This window comes from Daucus carota, chromosome 2, assembly GCF_001625215.2.
Source record: "Daucus carota subsp. sativus chromosome 2, DH1 v3.0, whole genome shotgun sequence".
Classification (NCBI taxonomy): domain Eukaryota; kingdom Viridiplantae; phylum Streptophyta; class Magnoliopsida; order Apiales; family Apiaceae; genus Daucus; species Daucus carota.
In genome coordinates, this window is record NC_030382.2 from 52,965,111 (window position 1) to 52,985,010 (window position 19,900).

Here is a 19,900-nt window from a genome sequence, read left to right on the forward strand (position 1 = left end):
ATAAAAAAGTTAAAAAGGCAGGGCTAATATAATAAAACAGACCGTTGGTTTCGAGATCCATCATTTTTTCACTTTGCATATTCTGATTATGATTATGTTTTCTTCGCCATCCCATCCTCTTCTTAATTTGTTAATTTTTTTAATAAAATTTAAACCTAATTTTTTTAATTGAGATTTTCTTAAATACTCTTTCATCAAAAATTGTTAGTTGTGTTCATTTTTCTATGATACTAGTATATTATGTTTTGATATTTTTATTCTAAACAAAATTAGATCAAATTGCAAAAAAAAAAATTAAATATATAGATATTTTGGAACAAAAAGAGGACACTACAGTATTTTGCTAAAAATCACACTTTTTTTCTTTTATTTCCGAAAAATTCATGTGATAACATCATAAATACCAAGTAGCATGAACGGTTGAAATCCACGGGGACAAGCACCCCACGAATAACACTACTTGTAAAAACAAGTGCAATAGAGTCCAGGCAACCAAGCAAGTAAAATGTCCTAACGCCTATTCCTAGTTTAATCAAATTTCATATCACATGAGTATACAAAGTATACTATATCATTCCACCATAAGATGAAACAAAGAAATCTTGACATAATTTTAGCAATTTGGCATCAAAATTCTAACACACGTCACGATGTTCCCAATATAATCAGTTGCAGCTCTTATGAGATTCGATCAATCACCAAACACCAGTATCTATTACAGCTTGATGTGTTATTCTTTACTCCTGGTTTCCGGAAGCTGTGGTCTCGTCTCGTTCAGTGCTTCGTCTCTTCTTCCTTCCTTCCCCATGTCTTGACCTCCTAGGTGCCTCATCCTCACTAGCACTATCATCATGTTTGTAGCTGTTTCCAGCACCGTTATGATCTTCTTGTTGGGGATTCATTCTATGCTGATACTGTACCTCATCATCCTGCCCACCACCTGAGTTTAACAATTCTACGCCCTTGCCTTGATCACACCCTGCACTATATCTGTCACTCCTATCATTTACTGTTGCCTTCTGATCCCTCTTACCCTTGTTTGTGGTCAGAGAAGGCTGTAATTGAGCTGGCGGATACATTGGGTGCACACCACTAGGACGACCTCCAGAACCACCTCCCATGAAAGGAGTTCTTCCGGGGCCCATCATCCCAAAGCCACCGCCAGGAAAGCTTCCAGGCGGAAAAGGTCGACCTCGAAACATCATGCCTCCAGGTCCAGCAAAATCACCAGAGAATCTAGGGCCATATGGACCAAAACCACGAGGCCCCATATTAAAAAGATCTGGCACGGGAAAACCATCAGGTCCCAATGGGCCATAAGGAAATCCATCAGGACCCATCATAACAGGGGGAAAGCCACGCACTCCAGGCATTGGCCTGCCACCTCGTGCTACAGGCATGTGAGGAGGCCACATCATTCCCCTCCCCCTACCTCTTCCTTGAGCTGACATCGCAATACCTTGGCTAAAGCCCTGATCCTCTTCATCACTTTCTTCCTCTTCCTCCTCTTCATTGTCCTCGAATGGAACAATATCTAGATTTTCAGTCCCGTCCACCGGATCAACTCCCTTGGCCTTCTCCTCCTCGCGCTTTAATTCTGCAGCAACTGAAATTTCCTGGAAGAAAAAAAAGTCAAATTTTAAAATACCATTCATCTGGCATGCATACACGTATAGATGGCTAGCTCTAAAGTCAATGCCATACAAAATTTCACAATTTTCTGCCAGCACCAGAGGGCAGGGTTGATTGAATCCAAGAAATGGTACATTATAAGAACTCATAATATAATCAGAATTCAGAATGGTATCAAGCCACCTAATTCTAAACTGAAACAATGATGGGGTGATACACACACATATACTTCTTATCTACTCGTGATACACACAGATCACACCCGATATTCAGCATGATCTATTTTTAAAATTAGGAAGCCCTTTTTTACCATAAAAAAATAATATAATTGCTTTCATCCTATTATTATCTACGTGCCTAAAGGCTATGTTCACAGTATTAATAAAAAGAACCAAGTAATAACTAATAAAAAATAAAGTACCATCAGTTCACTGTCTGGCTCAAGATATAGCAGGGAAGCCAACTGCTCGCCAACTGAGGGTTCCAGCTCTTGGCAGTCTCTGCTGATCTGTAATAACATGATCAAGGCTACATTAATTAATGATTTGATCGGGTAGCATAGGAAATACACATATAAGTACGAGCAATAGAGTTTTCCAAAATAAAGTTATTCAAACAAAATTCAAAAGAATTAATCAAACTTGATACAACTTCTACACAAATATATATACCTTCTTTAAAGAATATGTTAAGTTTGTCGAATTAGTTTGTAATTTCAAAGTACCCTTAAGTGACATTCATGATGACTTGAAATAGAATGGAGGTGGAAGATGGATTAAAAATTTGGAGAAAATGAAAAGTAGGAGAGAATGATGGATGTAAAGAAAAATGACACTGAAAGGCATGGATGGTCACGGAAGAAATGAAAATTAGTTATATTCTACACACTCCCCGGCATATTCCATACAACCAAAGATGGACCTAAATATAACCAGAAAATCTCTACCCACTACTACCTTGAGTATTATCAGTTTATGAGTCCACTTGCTTTCTACCCTTTAAACTGACACTTGAGATCCCTACAACTGCCTATTCTACTCAAGATCGCCTTGACATTGTACCTCATAGGAGTGTTTTCTTCACAAGATTCAAGCCATGGCTCATACCAAACATCAGGCCTTACTGAAAAAAATGGAGAGAAAGAAAACTGTTGAAACAGAAGGTTCTTGTTTGTAATGTTTTTTCCGTGTAAACCCATGCAGTGTAACGTGAGTTTATCTATAATATGTCTATGAGATGACATTTTATTGATATTCGAAAAATATCATTTGTAATTGCAGTAAATTCCCCAAAAAAGATTATGGACACAGACAAACATAAATATATAATCTGATGGTTATTTTTTAAATCATTTGTGTGAAAAGCCATTTGGTCCATACTCTAAAACGTCATTTAGTCCATATTCTGAAACATTTTTGGGGTAAAACTAAGAGACTATCTGCATGGGCCTGGAATTTGAATTAAAAAATATGTGTAATAAGTTAAAAAGTGATTTAAACTTTAAAAAAAAACAAATTGAAGCAACTAGGAGGTATTTTTCTGAACAATTATTGTATTATTAAAATTTAATTTGATAAATGTTGTTATTATCATTCACATTTACAACTTACAAATTTTATTTTTAATAATTCCTAAATCACATGAAACAAAAAAAAAAACCCAAGTAGATACTAATTACACAACTTCAACTTCAAATTCACAGATGTCATATGATCAAGATTTTAAACTTATGGCTCTATTCATTTTCTATCTTACAATAATTTTTCAATAGACAAGTTCACAAAACCCAAAAGATTGTCTTCTTTTGTATTGCTTGTATTTTCTATGAAAGATAAAACAAGATCTAAATTTGAGATGAGATAACAATAAATTAAGAATTTAAGAAAATAAACATGTATAACCTCTAATAGATGATTAATAGATTAATTTATGAAGATGTACAAGTGTTAAGACAACTGTGTCAAATTATAAAATATCAATATTAAAAAAATCAATTTTAACTAAAAATTGTGGAATAAATATATTTACAATGTTGGTTATATGAATATTGAAACATTTTGACTGTAGCAAGATATAAACCTTCCAGTAAGTTTAACTTAAACAAAAAGTTTTAATTATAACAAATAACTACAAATAAAAGACACAGAAACGGTAAGTAATTGATGGGCCATGTAAAACACATCTGTTAAACCCTTGGACCCCTAGGGCCACTTATCTAGTTTAGTCCATGTGGAGACTTTCATTACTTGATCCTATGGCTATCAAACTGTTTGTTGCTTAAGATTTGTAGCTTAAGATATCCCTGGCAAGACTATCTCCCTCAGACTTTAAAGACAAAAGTACTTTCATTACTTAGGTAAAAATTAATGTACTATTTCTCCCTCAACTTTAAAGACAAAAGTACTTTCATTACTTAAGTAAAAATTAATTTAGACTTATATGTTACTATCAGTTTAATAAATTTATAGGTTATTGTATAAAAATTACTCCATTCCAAATTAACCTTACTGATTGATTTTCTCGTGTTCAAATTGACCACATTTTGTCTAAAAATTAGTTACATATATTATTTGACTGAAGAAAGTTATAAACATCATGTCATTAAAAAATATTTTTAATCTATTTGAAAATGGAAATTTTATTTTCTTATATTTGTATAAGATCAATTTTTAGTTTGCGGTCAAATATAGGTCAATTTGACCGCAAAAAATTTAAAGAAGTCAAACATGAGAAGTTACCATAAAAGGGGAAAGTGTTTATTTATATGAAGTCAAATTGCAAAAATCAAAATAAGTAACTAAAAGAAGTACATATTTCAACTTATCACTTTTATTGTTACACAATAATTCAAATAGAAAACTCATAAGCAACTTTCAACTTCTGTGAAAATACTTTAACTTGCAAGTTGCTTATGAGATAAAACAAACATGTCCATATGTCAAGTGCAGAATTCAATCAGCTTCAAAAACAACTCGAGTCCTCACAGGTTGTGAAGTTACTATACAGACTATTAAACTCGTGGAAATTATATTTACAAGTATACGAAAGATAGAAAGATAAATAATTGTCCCAAGTTAGTTTCGATTAAAAAAAATTAAACGAAGAAAGTTTTTGATAATACCTTGACCGGTAAGTTTTCATTGTATGGATTCCTCAAATGGCGAGTTTTATGAAAGGATAGTTCGCAAAGCTGTATATATAAGATAAAAATCATCACTATTAAAACATAACAAAGCTAACACAGTTGTATATGCATAAAGAAGTAGAAACTAATATACACAATGCATGGCTCACCAAAAAAATTCTAATTGAAAATTATTATTATAAACTTGGATCAGTAGTAGCTTCAGAAAAAGGAAAAAAAGACGAGAAAGATTATTGAACTACATTGACAATTCCACACACACATACATTGTTCACAATCACAGCATCTTAAGAACATGGTATATACGATGTTGACTTGGCCGCGGATCATTTGTCCAAAAAAGTGTCGCAAGCACTGGATAATTCCAATATAGCAGTTCTGAGAAAATATATCGTTACCAAAATCCCCTTACCTTTAACCACTTGACTGAGAAATTCCTTCCATAATGGGCTGTTCCGTGGGCGTACTTCCAGTTTCCACCTCCAACAGACCCACATATTTTAGACGTCATCTTTGCACAGCCCTAAAAAGTCACAAGAAAAATCAATTCTGATATCTGATTTCAACATTAGTCTGCTACGCCAGAAAGAAATATACAAATATAGACACCAACTAGATTAACTAATATTGATCTGTGATTCGATTTTCACAGATTTGCAGAGTAATCTTGAACCCACCTGAAAATGTCGAGTCCTGTTTACTGAAAATATTAAAATCACATTTTCAACCGAGTCAAAAGCTTCATTGAGTTTAGCTTCATTGCTCCTTTGTGTAGCCCAAACTCCTTGTTGAACTGACAATTCAAAATTCTCCAGATTGCAACTTTTGACAATAAAATACCTAGTTTTAGAGAAATAGATGATATGTATTAAAACCAAACAACTCTCAGATGAACTAAAAAAACCAAAGATGAAAAAGGAAAGGAGGCACTATTAAGTAAATACATATGATGGAGGTTAATCACTTTTGGGAATTTTAACATGACTTCCTACGTTAATCATACGAGAGTAACCTAGCTTTCTGAAGAAAAAAAGATCTACTTCCGATCACAATCCAGTCAAATCTCGCACATGACATTGATCACTAGTTTCTTTCTGATCTAAAAGGTCATAACTGCAAAATGTTGACTTCATCTCTAATACAAGCCCCTTTATCCTACTTCTAATTACAATCAAATGGACCAATTTCAGATGTTGCAAACTATGCTTACAAGTTTAAGTTCAGGTTTGTTTGGTTCAATAGGTAGTAATAATGGAAATTTCTCCCTAAAATACATTGCCCTTTATGCATAAAGTGACTTGAATTATTGTAAGACTATTGCCGCAAATATAGATCATATATTCTCAAAGAAGAAGAAGCAATTCTCTTACTAAAAGAAAGTAGGTGAATCTACTACATGATTACACTATCAACACCATGTATATGTTAGAAAATAATCAATGAAATTTTGTCAGAGTTTGGTAGTTTTTCCAAACAATTCAGCCTTGGCCAGTTTGTGTGGGACAAGGGACTAAGGGAGCAGAAAAGTAGAAGATTTTATGTAAAAAAGCTCAGAAGCTAGAAGAAACTAATTTTCTTCCTTTAGCTTTCCACTCAAGCCTACATGTAACTTAAAAACATAAAATCCTTCTACGCCATATGACACTATTGATCTGCATATGCTATTGCTGTCACCCATACAAGCTCTAGATAAATTTGCAAAATATTAGACCAAGATCAGCTAAGATAAGACTTTGAATAACCAAAAACTACATTAGGTCAAAATGAAGATTGCTAAAACAGACAGAGTAACATTAACTTGCAAGCAACACCAATTATTATACACATCTTTTCAGCCATCAAACAATTTAAATAATATGCTCACTTCCATATTATTTTGGGGAAAAAAATGTAACTGATATGGAAACTGAAATTTATCCTAAAAAAGAAGTAAATCTCTTACTAAAAAGAAAGTAGGTGAATCTACGACATGATTAAACTATCAACACTGCGTAGTAGAAACAATTACACTGGTCAAACTATTTCCAAAGAAGAAAGATTCTGCAATAAATTTAATCAGGTCCTGCCTTCCCATGAAAAGATTCCTTCTTGTACAATTAACAATTATAGACTGTTATGCAATCGATCGAATCTTCCTATAAGACATGCAATCGTCCTATGAAACCCTTCATTCTTGAGCATGGTAACATACCCTGATCAAGAACAATGAATTAAGGGTAAAAAGAAAAGAGAGAGTGGCCCTCCCCCTCCCAACATGACCAAGGGCATAGATTTAAATCCTCACTCGCCCTCCCCATATACTTAGATATCTAACTACATTGATTACCTTATAATATGCGTGTGAGAGCAGTAAATTGGCATTAAACTAACCAAAACCAGAGGCGGCTTTTTGGCCGGAACAGCCATATGTGTGAACGGAATGAGAAAATTTACAGGAGTTAAAGCGAAGGGGCATGAAAGGAGATAGAAGGTGAAGGGTATGACACAGCATAATTTTAAAGATAAGCACTCTAAAAAAATGCAAATGGGAGGATGGCAGGTTGGTGTCAGAATTTGTTTAAAAATACGATGCAATGAGCCTTAATAACAAATTGCATATAATAAATAATATTTTTTAACTCAAAACAAAAGAGCAAGTTTTTTTATTTCTTACACCCCCCCAACTAAACACAACCTACTATGAGCATAACAAAGTTTTCTGAGTTACTCCCTCCATCCCACTCATTTCTTTACAGTTTTTTACGTTATTTGGCACGCATTTTAAGGCTTCTATAAAGTATAGTTCTATGGCTTTTAAAAAAAAAAAAAAATCTTTCTGAATATAAATTTAAACCTTAAAATTTTATTCAGAAGAAAAAGAATTTAAAATTATATGGGACTATATTTTATAAGAGTCTTAAAATGCGTGCCGAGCCCTCTATTCCAAACGTAAACAATATAGTGGGACAGGGAGTATGACTTTAGGAAGAACTAGAAACCACTGGGCTCGTAAAAAATGAAGGAATATACTAATCAACTGAAACCTCCTTGCTTTTTTGTTCACATGATTGTAGTTTCGATGAGGAAACAAAAGAGGCAAGGATTACAAGAATGAAACACTAACTTCTTTACTTTGCACCCAAGATGATACAAATCTCGTTAGGCTGAAACAGAACATGGAAAACCTCGCATAGTGCATGCTAGAATTACAGCGTCAAGTATTAACTATTCATAACCTCAAAAGCCAAAAGTTTGATTGATCATATACTAACTACAAAAGTCATCATATTCAAAGAAATAAATATATTTATGAAGTTCAAATAAAAATTGAAAAAAACGGGGCAAAGACCGAAAGAAAAATATAGCAATTATGTAATATGGGAAAACAAAAATACTATTTAAGAGCACAAATCTCCACACTTACCATCCTTTGTGGTGGTCGCAACTTGGTAACATTTCTGACATAACTCTAATTTTTGCTACTAAGCAAATAGCTAATTCATAGAAACAAGAAATCTTATATACTATGTTTAAGTTAAGAGCTTATCAAGTCCAAAGGTTAACATGCCTACTATAATTGAGTAAACATCCCTCCTATCAAGGAAAGTCTGATTAATAAAAACAATTGAAGTTGAATATTTAATATATAGCATCAACAAAACAAAATATGTGTTGAAACAGAATTACTTATTCAAGTGGGTTCTGACAAATTAAATTACAAATAATATATGAGATAGGTCTCTCAAATGATGTCCATATTTAAATACAATAAGTGATCTACAAGACCCATGTCAAAACCTTTTAACTCTGAACAAACCTAGATATTCCTTGAGGTAGGGGAATCGCAGATCTACTAGCTTGATTTTGCTGGCCATTAGGAAGATTCTGAGTTTGAGTCTGGACAGCTGGTTGTTGTGTTTGTTGGATTTGTTGTTGTTGCTGCTGATGCTGCTGCACATTGATTGATTCTGTTGGTGTTGATTTCATTACTTGATGGACACCATTAGCACCAGGTGGAACATGAGGTCTTTCAGTGTGTTGAGTATTATTAGGGTTATGGTTCTGATAAAACCTATTTGAGTTATTGTAACTGTATGACGTCAGCTGCTGTATTTTTTTAAGCACTTCTTCCACCGGTGGAGGGGGTCCAGGGAGCTTTGCATGCCTATACCGGCAGTCAGGACCATTTGGACAAAATCCCAACTTATACCTGCACCAACATAAAACCGAACATCAATTAATTGCTAAGAAACTCATTTACCCAAGAAGCTAGTATACTTTTTAATCTACATCACATAACCCCCACCGACTAATCATCAACAAAACAATATTCTGAACAAAATTAGCCGAAACATAATCACAGAAGTTGCAGCATAACTAAATACCACCAAGGGCACAAGATCAGTCAGTAAAATCCAAGTTCTTCTACATTTAGCCAATTTCCAAAATTAGTAGCTTTTCATTTCAAAATACGCTCTCCTTTAAAATTGTCTGCCGCGACCACACCAACCATTACAAATCATACTGAAACTATTAATTAGTGCTCCTCCAACGTATTCACATTCAGTATAAAGAAACTTAAGAATCAAAGCACCACAATTACAACGGAACTCATTTTATCCATTTTCTTTACTAATAACACATATCATCGCTTATTTACAAATTACAACACAATGCAATTTCATGTCACAAATTAACTAAAATAAGCCTCCACATCACAAACTACATAACTATTACAGTTATTACATAAAGATACAACTTTCTAATAGATAATGCGAGATCACATACATATGCATAATCACCATATCATTTAATCAAACAATAAAATAAAAATCCTAATTTCACATACATATTACACTCTTTAATATCCTCATTGGTGTGCTTATACACACAATCCTGCTCACGACACTCTCCGTAAAGTCGAAAAAACCTACAAATCGGCATCCGAGTCTTATCATACTGGTGCAAGAACCCACAGGCCTCTCCTTTCATACACAAACTCCGAAGCCAATGCCGACACACCGTCTGCCGGTAACTCCGCCGGCCGGAAAAGTTCCCCGGCGCCTGCTGATCGGAAACATCCGACTGCGGGACGATATTGTTGGAATTTTTAGCAGCGGAGGCGACGGCGATTGAATTCGGGTCGGGTTGGTGGATCACGGGTACGGATGCGGTCGGTTGGGTCGGACCCGAGTCGAGGCCGCCTTCGAAATCGAAGCTTAAACCTCCTTCTGCATCGTCCATGGAATATGTGTGTATATCTATGAAGATCTGTGTGTATACGTGCGTCTGTGTGAAATTAGGGTTTTTCGGGGAGGAGGAAGAAGAAGAAAAGCGTGTTTGAAAATAGGGAATGATTCTGGGCAAAATATTACTGACATTTACTGTAGGTAATAAATAAGAGTAGCTCTGTAACATTTACTTTTTTACAGCATATTCCACTGTATTAATTTCTCAGTGAAATGTTTCGAAACCTTGACTATAAAAATTTAATAATTTTAAGTATTTTTTATTACTTGTAAGAAAATATAAAGTCTGCCTGTTGTGCCATCATGTGAGGCTAAAATGCTAAAAGATTTGAAATATAATTATTGGAGTTTTTTAATCGCATAAACCCCAGGTAATTAGTTCAATTGGATAGTTTGAAGTGCCGTAAAAAAGTCATTATTTAGGCATAAGCATAATCAGGGGTTATTTTTTTTTTAACCACAGCCTCGAATTACCTTTCGGTAAATTACTCTATTCTAAAATTTCTTGTAGATGTTTAGTGCCCTGATCAGATAAATTGTATTACAATTAGAATTACTAAAGTGAAACAGATCTTTAAGATATACAGAGAGAGACAATAGGAAGGCTGTGCTTCTGCAGATCTTCAAATTGATTCTACTCTGCAAAATATATAATTACTAATTCGTACAATTGTCCATCAAATGTTGTTCAAAAGAAAAAAAATGCACTTCAAAGTGATCAACACTTAAGTTGAAAATTATGGACAAGCTTTACTGACTTTAACTCTTTCCGATGAACACTTAACAGCTACTATGCTCTGTCTGTTACTTCAGCAGTTGGTGCAGATGACGAAGATATCCCAGCTTCAACATTGGCCGCTTGTGCTGCATTAGGATCCTTTTTAGCTTCTCTCGCTGCATCATACGTAACATGTAATCCTATAAAAAAGTAGTACACCAACAATAAACCTGTCCAGGTCGAGAATCTGATGAAAGATTGTCTATCAATAGAACCCATGATGAATATATTGATCGCTACACTGGCAGAAGGCAACCAGGGAATGAAGGGCACACCCCACAATCTAGGCTTTCTTGCTTCTTTGACACTTAACTTAAGCCCCAGAGTAGACAAAAACCAAATAGCAGCCATGGCAGTATAGCCCACAAAACTCGTGCCATGTACCCAGAAGATAGCTAAACCTATAGCGGATGCTAAGATTAGAGTCAAGAATGCAATGAGTTTGTTTCTGTCGCAGATGGATGTCTCCCCAGATACGTAGTATCTTCTGACCAACAATGCAATGGAAACTTGGGAAAATATAAAAAGAGTCGAGATTGAAAGAAGATTTGCCAATATGTCAAGGCCAGTGAATAATGCAACCAAACTGTTTGCAACAGTCATTATGATAGTGGCATTCATCGGGGTCCTGGTTTTCTCATTAATCACTGCAAGAAATGGAGGAGCCAAATGTGTTCGTGCAATGTGAGTGAAATATCTAGCCTGCCCAATGATGTTAGAAAGCAACACAGTCGTCATTCCCTTCAATGCACCAAAGGCGACTAGATATTTAGCCCAGTTCAATCCAGCTGCTTCAAAGGCAATTGTGTATGGTGCGTCAACATCAACCTGACTGTATGGCTGCATAAGGCACAACGTCGCTGCTACAAGGCAATAAGTTGTTATAACAACAAGCATTGCACCTATGAGGCCAATGGGTATGTCTCGGCCTGGATTCTTGACCTCTTCTGCCAATGTGGAAACACCGTCAAACCCCACATATGCAAAGAAAAGCATGGCTGAAGCTCTCAAAACACCATGAATGCCAAAAGGCATGAAAGTTTCATAATTAGAGGTATCAGCTTTTGTTAGGCCGGCGATAATGATGAAAGCCATAACTCCAATATGGATTACAGTAGCAAGTGAATTGAACCTTGATGAACCCTTAGTGCTAAGAGATGCACATATGCAGATAGCAACTGATATAATAACTGCAATTGGATCTAATTGGTTATACCCGTCCGCTAGTAATGGAGCATGTAACCGAAAATCATCAGGCTTTTGGTTGCACAATGTTGCAAAATATGAAGTCCATGCACGCGCCACACTTGCCCCAGCTACTATATACTCACAGAGAAGATTTCCAGCAGCCAGAAAAGCAAAAAAATCACCCAGCTCTACTCTTAAAAAAGCAAACGAGCCTCCACCAACAGGAAGTTCTACAGCAAACTCAGAGTAAGAAAGTACAGATAGTAGAGCACATAAACCCGAAACAAGATATGATATTACAACAGCTGGTCCAGCATAATCCCTAGCTGCTTGTCCAGTGAGGACAAAAACTCCGGCTCCCATGGTGCCCCCAACGCCAAACCAGATGATATCAACCCAGTTTAGTGATTTATTCATCTCATTCTGACTCCTAGCACGCATTTCATTTATCTCTAGGTCATCACTGGACCGTGTCAGGAGACGGTCTTGGAGTCGCTTTTTGGTCTCAAGTAATGCCCTGCCATAATTTCCCCAGCTTCTAAATGATTCTTCTGGAAAGAAATCATTCTTGTTGCATCTCTGTCGCCTCGTTTTGACTTCGCCTTGGCTAGAGCCATTGTCACCCACCATTTTTTCCTGGCAAAAGGTAATAACCGCAATCAATCATCAAGTAATCAAGTTAACACTGGCGTTTTATATTCTCACTATCAAGCTTTCAGACTAATAAAACTGTTCTGGATCAATTTTCATAACCTAGTCACACCGACCCAAGTTATAGTTTGGGATCCTCACTTTCCTTCCCAGTATACCAAAAAATGTAGGGCTTTTTTCAAAAGTACCCCAATTGCACAAATTATTTTCAAAAACACAGTGCAACCTATTTGCAACCTCGTTTGCTGAAAATCAACTGTGTTGCAATCTCAGTTGCAATTTCGACCGTATTTTTGGAAATAAGTTTGAAAACATGAGTAATCTTACAAATTTTCCAAAAATATAATTCACTAGTTAATATACTGTAAAAAGTAAAATTTCACATAATAATTCTTCTGTTGTCATTAACATTGAATATATGTAATAGATTCTGTGTGCAGGGCCAGTTACTACAGCAACAAATGCAAGTAACAAAACTTGAACATAGAATTTTTGGTGCTAGACATGGATGCATCCGTGCATGTTTAAGGATTTACAGAAAGTTAAAAACATACCTGTGGAAGTGAATCAGCAGAAAGAGAAATAAAAGATTCTTGTTGATGAAAAAGAAAATGAAGAGCTAAAGATAAACATAAATAGCGGTGGACTGAGTAAGAGTGAACTAGAGCAGTACTTATCAAAGTTGTTTACTACTCCTTTACGTTGTGCATGAATTTACCATGCTGCCACTCTGTACAGTCACATCTCAGCAACAAATTCGAGCTAATCTCGTATAAGATTTATCATTTTAAGGTTGCCACTTTTTAGTTGGTTGTTATCTATATCGAGTTCTATTTTATTTTAATTTTTCAATCCAACAGAATTTGAAGAAAATTTGAACATATTATTCCCTTTATCGCCCTTTTAACTAGTTACGTAAATACTCATCTTTCTTAAAAGTTACATAAGAAAATATAGTATGCTATATCATTCTGTAAATGATGTTCATGTTGACATCTTTAAAGAAAAACGTGTGCCGTGTAGAGGAGTATTCACAAGAAAGTTGAGACCTCCGATTCTAAGAATAGCAGATGATGACGATTTACTTTTGAAAAAACAAGCAATGGGGCTAAATTATAAATTTGTACTGAGTCACATGTTAATTTTTTGGGATCAAAACAAAATAATACTTTAAAAAGTATTAATAATTTTTGTAGCACGGAATATAGCCGTTCTGGGCGATTCGTAACAAACTTTCAATTGCGTATCTAACTTTCTTATGCTATGTGGACACAAAATTTTTTGCGGACGATAAGCTTTTAATAAATTACAATGGCAAACAAATTATACTCTTACCAAGATACCCTTGAGCTAAATAATACTCCCTCCGTCCCACCCAATTCTTTACATTGGGTTTGGGCATGGAAGTTAAGAAATATGTATAAACTAGTGGAAAAGAGAAGGAAAAGTGGGTGAAGTGGTGGGACCCACTGATTTTTAATATATAAAAAAGAGTTAGTGGAGTAAAAGTAGTGTGAAAAGGAAGAAAAAGTGGGAAAGTGATGGGACCCATTAACGATTTTAGGAAAGTTTTGTGATGTAAAAAATGGATGGGACGGCCAAATAAGGAAACTGTAAAGAATCTGGTGGGACGGAGGGAGTACTGAAAAGCAAACAAATGAAAATGGTTCCAAGATACACTTAACTAAGCCTGTTGGACGCTCCTCTTGTGTCGAATTTTTGCAAGACTTCATGAATTCAACATAATGGTTGCAGCCTCAATTTGTTCGGCTTCCAACTTTTCCCTGGTTTCTGTAGCTGCATCGTACGAAGCATGTAATCCAACAAATACATAGTAGACTAACAAACCTGCTGTCCATATTAGAAATCTGATAAAAGAGGCCTTATCAATTGATCCCAAAATGAATATGTTGATCGCTATGCTAGCAGATGGCAACCATGGCATCAATGGAACACCCCATAGTTTTGGTTTCTTTGCTTCTTTTACTGTTAGTTTTAGCCCAAGAGTAGCAATAAACCAAACAACTGCCAGCACTATGTATTCCGCGACATTCTTGCTATGTACCCAGACAAGAGCTAAGCCTATAGACGATAAAATGATCATAGTCAAGAATCCAATGAGTTTGTTCCGATCCAAACTGGTTGTCTCTCCAGAAACATAGTACCTTCTAACTAATAAAGCCATAGAAACTAGTGAGAATAAAAAAAGTGTGGAGATTGACAGAAGGTTTGCCAGGATATCAAGACTGGTGAAGAATGCAACAGTGCAGTTAGCAATGGTCATCACGACAGTGGCATTCACTGGAGTCTTTGTTTTTTCATTAATCACGGCTAGAAAAGGGGGAGCCAAATGGGTTCGTGCGATGTGAGTGAAATATCTTGCCTGAGCAATGATATTAGAAAGCACCACTGTTGTCATTCCCTTCAGTGCGCCAAAGGCCACTACATATTTTGCCCAATTCATTCCAACTGCTTCGAAGGCAATTGTGAATGGTGCATCGACATCAATCTGACTGTATGGCTGCATGAGGCATAATGTGGCTCCCAAAAGGCAATAAGTTGTTATAACAATAATCATCGAACCTATGAGGCCGATAGGTATGTCGCGACCTGGATTCTTGATCTCCTCTCCCAGGGTAGAAACACCATCAAATCCCACATATGCGAAGAAAAGCATTGCTGAAGCTCTCAAAACACCATCCATTCCAAAAGGCGCAAGGGGCTGGAAATTGGATGTATCAGCTTTGGTAAGGCTAGCTACAAGAATAAATATCATGACCAGAATATGGAGTATAGTTACTAACGAATTGAACTTTGATGAACCCTTGATGCTCAGACAAGCACCAATGCAAATAGCAATTGATAATATAACTGCAATCGGATCTAAGTCATTGAATCCGTGTGCTAGAACTGGAGCATGTAAGCGGAAATCTTCAGGTTTATGGTTACACAATGTTGCAAAATATGAAGTCCATGAGCGTGCCACACTTGCCACAGCTACAATATACTCAAAAAGAATATTTCCAGCAGCCAGGAAAGTAATAAAATCACCAAGCTCTACTCTTAGATACGCAAATGAGCCTCCAGCAACAGGAAGTTCCACAGAAAATTCAGTATAACAAAGGACAGAAAGCAGAGCAGACAAACCCGAAATGAGGTATGATATTATGACAGCAGGCCCAGCATAATCCCTAGCAGCTTGTCCAGTGAGGACAAAAACTCCAGCTCCTAAAACAGACCCAACACCAAACCACATTATATCAAACCAATTTAAGGATTTCGCCATCTCATTCTGGCTCCTAGCACGCATTTCGTGTAACTCAGATTCATCACTGGATCGCGTCAAGAGACGATCAGTAAGCCGCGATTTTGTGTTTCTTAATGCCCTCCCATAATTTCCCCAGCTTTTAAATGATTCTTCAGGAAAAAAATTGTTCTTGTGACATCCGTAACGCATTGTTCTGACCATGCCTTGGCCACTGCTATCACCAACCACCATCTTTCTCCTGTGAAATGATAATTGACACAACAGTCATGAGTTAACGACTTTAACACAACATGTATATAGAATTGTCCAGAGTTCATAGTAGTAAAAAATGTCTGGAAAGATTATTGATATTCTAAAATAGTCTTCTACGCTCTGCACACACTATACAAAGGGTAAAACCCAAAAATGGATAGATAAATGAACTTAGGTCACAATATAATCCGTGTCTCCCATAGTTAATGGTGGATTGAACATTAAAGATTATAGAGGTCTAAGTTACCTTTACTTAATTCTCTAGTAATTCTTTTTATTCGAGGGAGTTCACCTTCTGCTAGAAATGTAGCTTAAGGATTCCCCTTTTGCTCTAATATCGAGCAGAGGGAAGCAAGGGCATCAACCCATCAACCTAGTCTGAAGGTTGGCTCAATATCATTCCCTATGCAAATGCAACTTAGGAAATCAAACCAGAGGTCAGGATCCAGAATCAGTAGGGTTCTATACTTCTATGGAGAACCATTTTAAATTAAGAAATGATGAAGTACCCAATATGTGTGCAGTAAAAATGGCAACCTTTTTGGCAAACATGAAGGTGTACTTTTTGAAGAGCCTAATCTGAGAAAAAATATAGGCTTAATGACCTTTTAGCCCTCGAAGTATGGGTGGAAGTTCCGATGCGGCCTCGAAGTTTAAAAACGTACCTTTCGACCCTCAAAGTATCTTTGTCGTACCTTTTAGCCCTTTTTAAAAATACCGGTATATATCGGGGGATAAACTCGACAATTCATATTCGGGGTAAAGTTTGGGCGTACCTTTTAACCCTTAAAGTATACATTTCGTTCATTTTAACCCCTAAAGAATACATTAAAATACATTAGATGTTCCTTTTAACCCTTAATGTTTAATGTCTCTTTTAACCCTCACGTGTGAAATGTCAATTTTGTCCACCTTGTTATGTACCGGTATTTTTAAAAAGGGCTAAAAGGTACGAGAAAAATACTTTGAGGGTTGAAAGGTACGTTTTTAAACTTCGAGGCCGCATCGGAACTTCCACCCATACTTCGAGGGCTAAAAGGTCATTAAGCCAAAAATATAATGCATCATCAATTCCTATTAGACAACTACCTCTTGTCGTGGAAACAAATTTATTTTTTTCATCATTGTGCTACCACTGGCACCAAAACAACAAAGCTTCCGCCATTGCTTTCTTTTAATAAATTGAGATATCTCGATTACCTAGGTTCCTTTGTTATCGATCACTACAATTATTAAAATTTAAACAAAAAGGTGCACGGTTCTTCACTCAAAACGAATTCCAAAGTGGCTCCAGGCAAGGGCAAAACGAAATTCTGGAAGGTATTTAAATAGGCACACTTATATTTTCATTGAAATCGAATTCTCATTATTTCTGTTGGTTACTAAAATTGGACCATATAACTAGGGTATAAAACCTGAGATTAGGAAAAAACACATAAATTCAAGTGATTTGGACAGTATCCCCTGGCCTCTATCACTCTATGCAAGGGCTGAAGGGCAGGTCATAAATCCAAAATTCCCCCATAACAAACAGAATTACCAAGATAATTAAAGCTGCTTAAAAAGAAGCAATGCATAGACCCCTTGTAAGTATAAAAATAATTTCATGCTAACCTAGGATAAAAACAAAAATGGGATTGACATATTAGGGACATCATTAGTCATTATTTAGTCCTAATGCACGTGTGTGTATATGTGTGTAATAGAACAGAGACGAACGTACAGAAAATTTAAATGAAAACAAGAGAAGAGACAAACCTGGTATCCCAGACCAGAAGAGGAAGCAGGGAAGTGCTTCTACTGAACAAGATGGAAGAAATTGAAGCTATATATACACGCTTGTGCACCGGTGGCTGTCGTGATAGCGTATCAGTCGCCAGTTGCCACTTGGTTTTGGTCTCATTGTTTTTGGGGGAAATTTTCTTTTTTAATATATGCAGACCATATCACAAAGTTTATTTTATTCTATCATTTTTTTTTTCAGATGAAATCATTATGATTCAGTAGACGCACATGTGAACACTCACACAGTCACACACCAACAGACAACAGTTGTCATTAAAAAAATTAGGCTCGCTAGAAAATACACAAATGCACATAAATCTCGATAGATTATTAATATTGGAGTGAGAAATTTTATAAACTTATCTATCGAAAATAATAATTTTTATTTTATAATATTATATTTATATAGGACTTGCATCCCTGGATTGATAAACCGTGCATTCTCACTTCCCTAAGAAAGTCAAGTCCAAATCAAATCTAATTGTAATTTTCGATTTTTTTATATTTCGTGATGCCCGCACAATTGTATACCATAGCTTTTAACCTTCATCAATGAAGGATACTTTTTGAAATTGAATTTTTAACATCTAATATTATTTTTTATAATGATTTGGATTCGAAATAATTATATTAATTTAGCTTATTTACAAATATAAACGTATACTTTTTCCAATTACATAAATTATGTATAGTACGGATCCTAGTTTAATTGAATATAAATATATGGAGTGATGTATAAATCATAATTTTAATTGAAAAAGAAGTCAAAATTTGAAATATTAAAAATAATGGTCTATTATTTTATTTTTATTATTTCAAAGTCCTACTTTAACACAAGGATTCACCGTTCCGAATCCGTGCGATCCCATTCCAGTCACTTTGTTAGAACCCGGCTGATAATAAAATTTCCGATACAAAATTGACATATGAGAAGATTTTATAGAAGAATCAAGAATTGGAAGGATCGCGATGAGTATCTCTTGGTCCAGAAATTTCTCCGCTCCTGTATATAATATTTATGTAATATTTATGTTATATATGTATAAAATGGTAAAGAATCGCTCATAAATAGCTTCATATTATATTATAAATTAATGATATTATTTTTAGGTTTATCTTTTATTCTTATTATAAATAAATGTTAATTTAAATTGTTGTTTAATACATGTTATAAAAGTAGAAAAATATAATATATTATATTTAATTTTAAATAAAAATGATATCATAGAATACATATAGATTTTTTTGATAAGAATAATGTTTTTTTGATTTTTCTCAAAATTCAGAAAACGAATTTTTTGTTAAAATTAAAGAAGAGTTCAGAGAGAGCTAGCGTCCTCCAAAGTCAAGTAATACCATGTCCATTCTCGAGCGAGAGTGACCGGTGAGCACCGGAGGTTGAAGATACATGCCAGAGAATTAACAATTCCTAACTATCACCCCTTTAATTACTTTTTTGTAAACTAATTACTTTTGATAATCGGCCGCCTCAACTTTTAATCCAGGATCTCCCAAACGATACTCATCCTTAATATGATACTCCCTCCGTCCCTCCCATTTCTTATCAAATGGGTTGGGCACGGAGGTTAAGAAATATGTATAAAGTAGTGGAAAAGAGAAAGAAAAGTGGGTGAAGTGGTGGGACCATTAATGTATAAAATTAGGATAGTGGAGTAAAAGTAGTGTGAAAAGGAAAGAAAAGTGGAGAAGTGGTGGAAAGTGTAAAGAAATGGAAGGGACGGAGGGAGTACCAATTTATTTCTTTTTTATCACGTGCTAGTAGCTTGCTTTCTATAGTTGTTTTTTTTTCTTTAACATTCTGCTTTCTATAGTCCGGCTGATAGTTTTTCTGCTGAAAACGCGTGCATATCATTTGGCCTTAGCATAATTTTATTTATTCTTGTTCATTGCAACTTGTAAAACAGTTACTGTGATGCTAAAATAGGTAAAGAAGTCGAAGTGTACCACTAACG

At 35.4% G+C, this 19,900-nt stretch overlaps 3 protein-coding genes across 3 annotated transcripts; all 3 read right to left on the bottom strand.

Moving 5' to 3' along the window:
* Window positions 1-481: 481 nt before the first annotated feature.
* LOC108209628 (30-kDa cleavage and polyadenylation specificity factor 30) lies at window positions 482-10,134 on the bottom strand. The gene is made up of 7 exons (XM_017380631.2): window positions 9,606-10,134; window positions 8,574-8,966; window positions 5,455-5,617; window positions 5,190-5,300; window positions 4,754-4,822; window positions 2,054-2,140; window positions 482-1,616 (listed from the first exon to the last, which is right to left on the bottom strand). The coding sequence occupies exons 1-7, from the start codon at window positions 9,998-10,000 to the stop codon at window positions 738-740; spliced, it is 2,097 nt and encodes a 698-aa protein (XP_017236120.1). The 5' UTR covers window positions 10,001-10,134; the 3' UTR covers window positions 482-737.
* A 499-nt stretch (window positions 10,135-10,633) lies between these two features.
* LOC108209629 (cationic amino acid transporter 1) lies at window positions 10,634-13,262 on the bottom strand. The gene is made up of 2 exons (XM_017380632.2): window positions 13,177-13,262; window positions 10,634-12,607 (listed from the first exon to the last, which is right to left on the bottom strand). Exon 2 carries the CDS (start codon window positions 12,599-12,601, stop codon window positions 10,796-10,798), a length of 1,806 nt encoding a protein of 601 aa, XP_017236121.1. The 5' UTR covers window positions 12,602-12,607; window positions 13,177-13,262; the 3' UTR covers window positions 10,634-10,795.
* Window positions 13,263-14,201: 939 nt separating this feature from the next.
* On the bottom strand, window positions 14,202-18,070 carry LOC108206767 (cationic amino acid transporter 1-like). The gene is made up of 2 exons (XM_017377168.2): window positions 17,901-18,070; window positions 14,202-16,128 (listed from the first exon to the last, which is right to left on the bottom strand). The coding sequence occupies exon 2, from the start codon at window positions 16,119-16,121 to the stop codon at window positions 14,352-14,354; it is 1,770 nt and encodes a 589-aa protein (XP_017232657.1). The 5' UTR covers window positions 16,122-16,128; window positions 17,901-18,070; the 3' UTR covers window positions 14,202-14,351.
* Window positions 18,071-19,900: the final 1,830 nt, after the last annotated feature.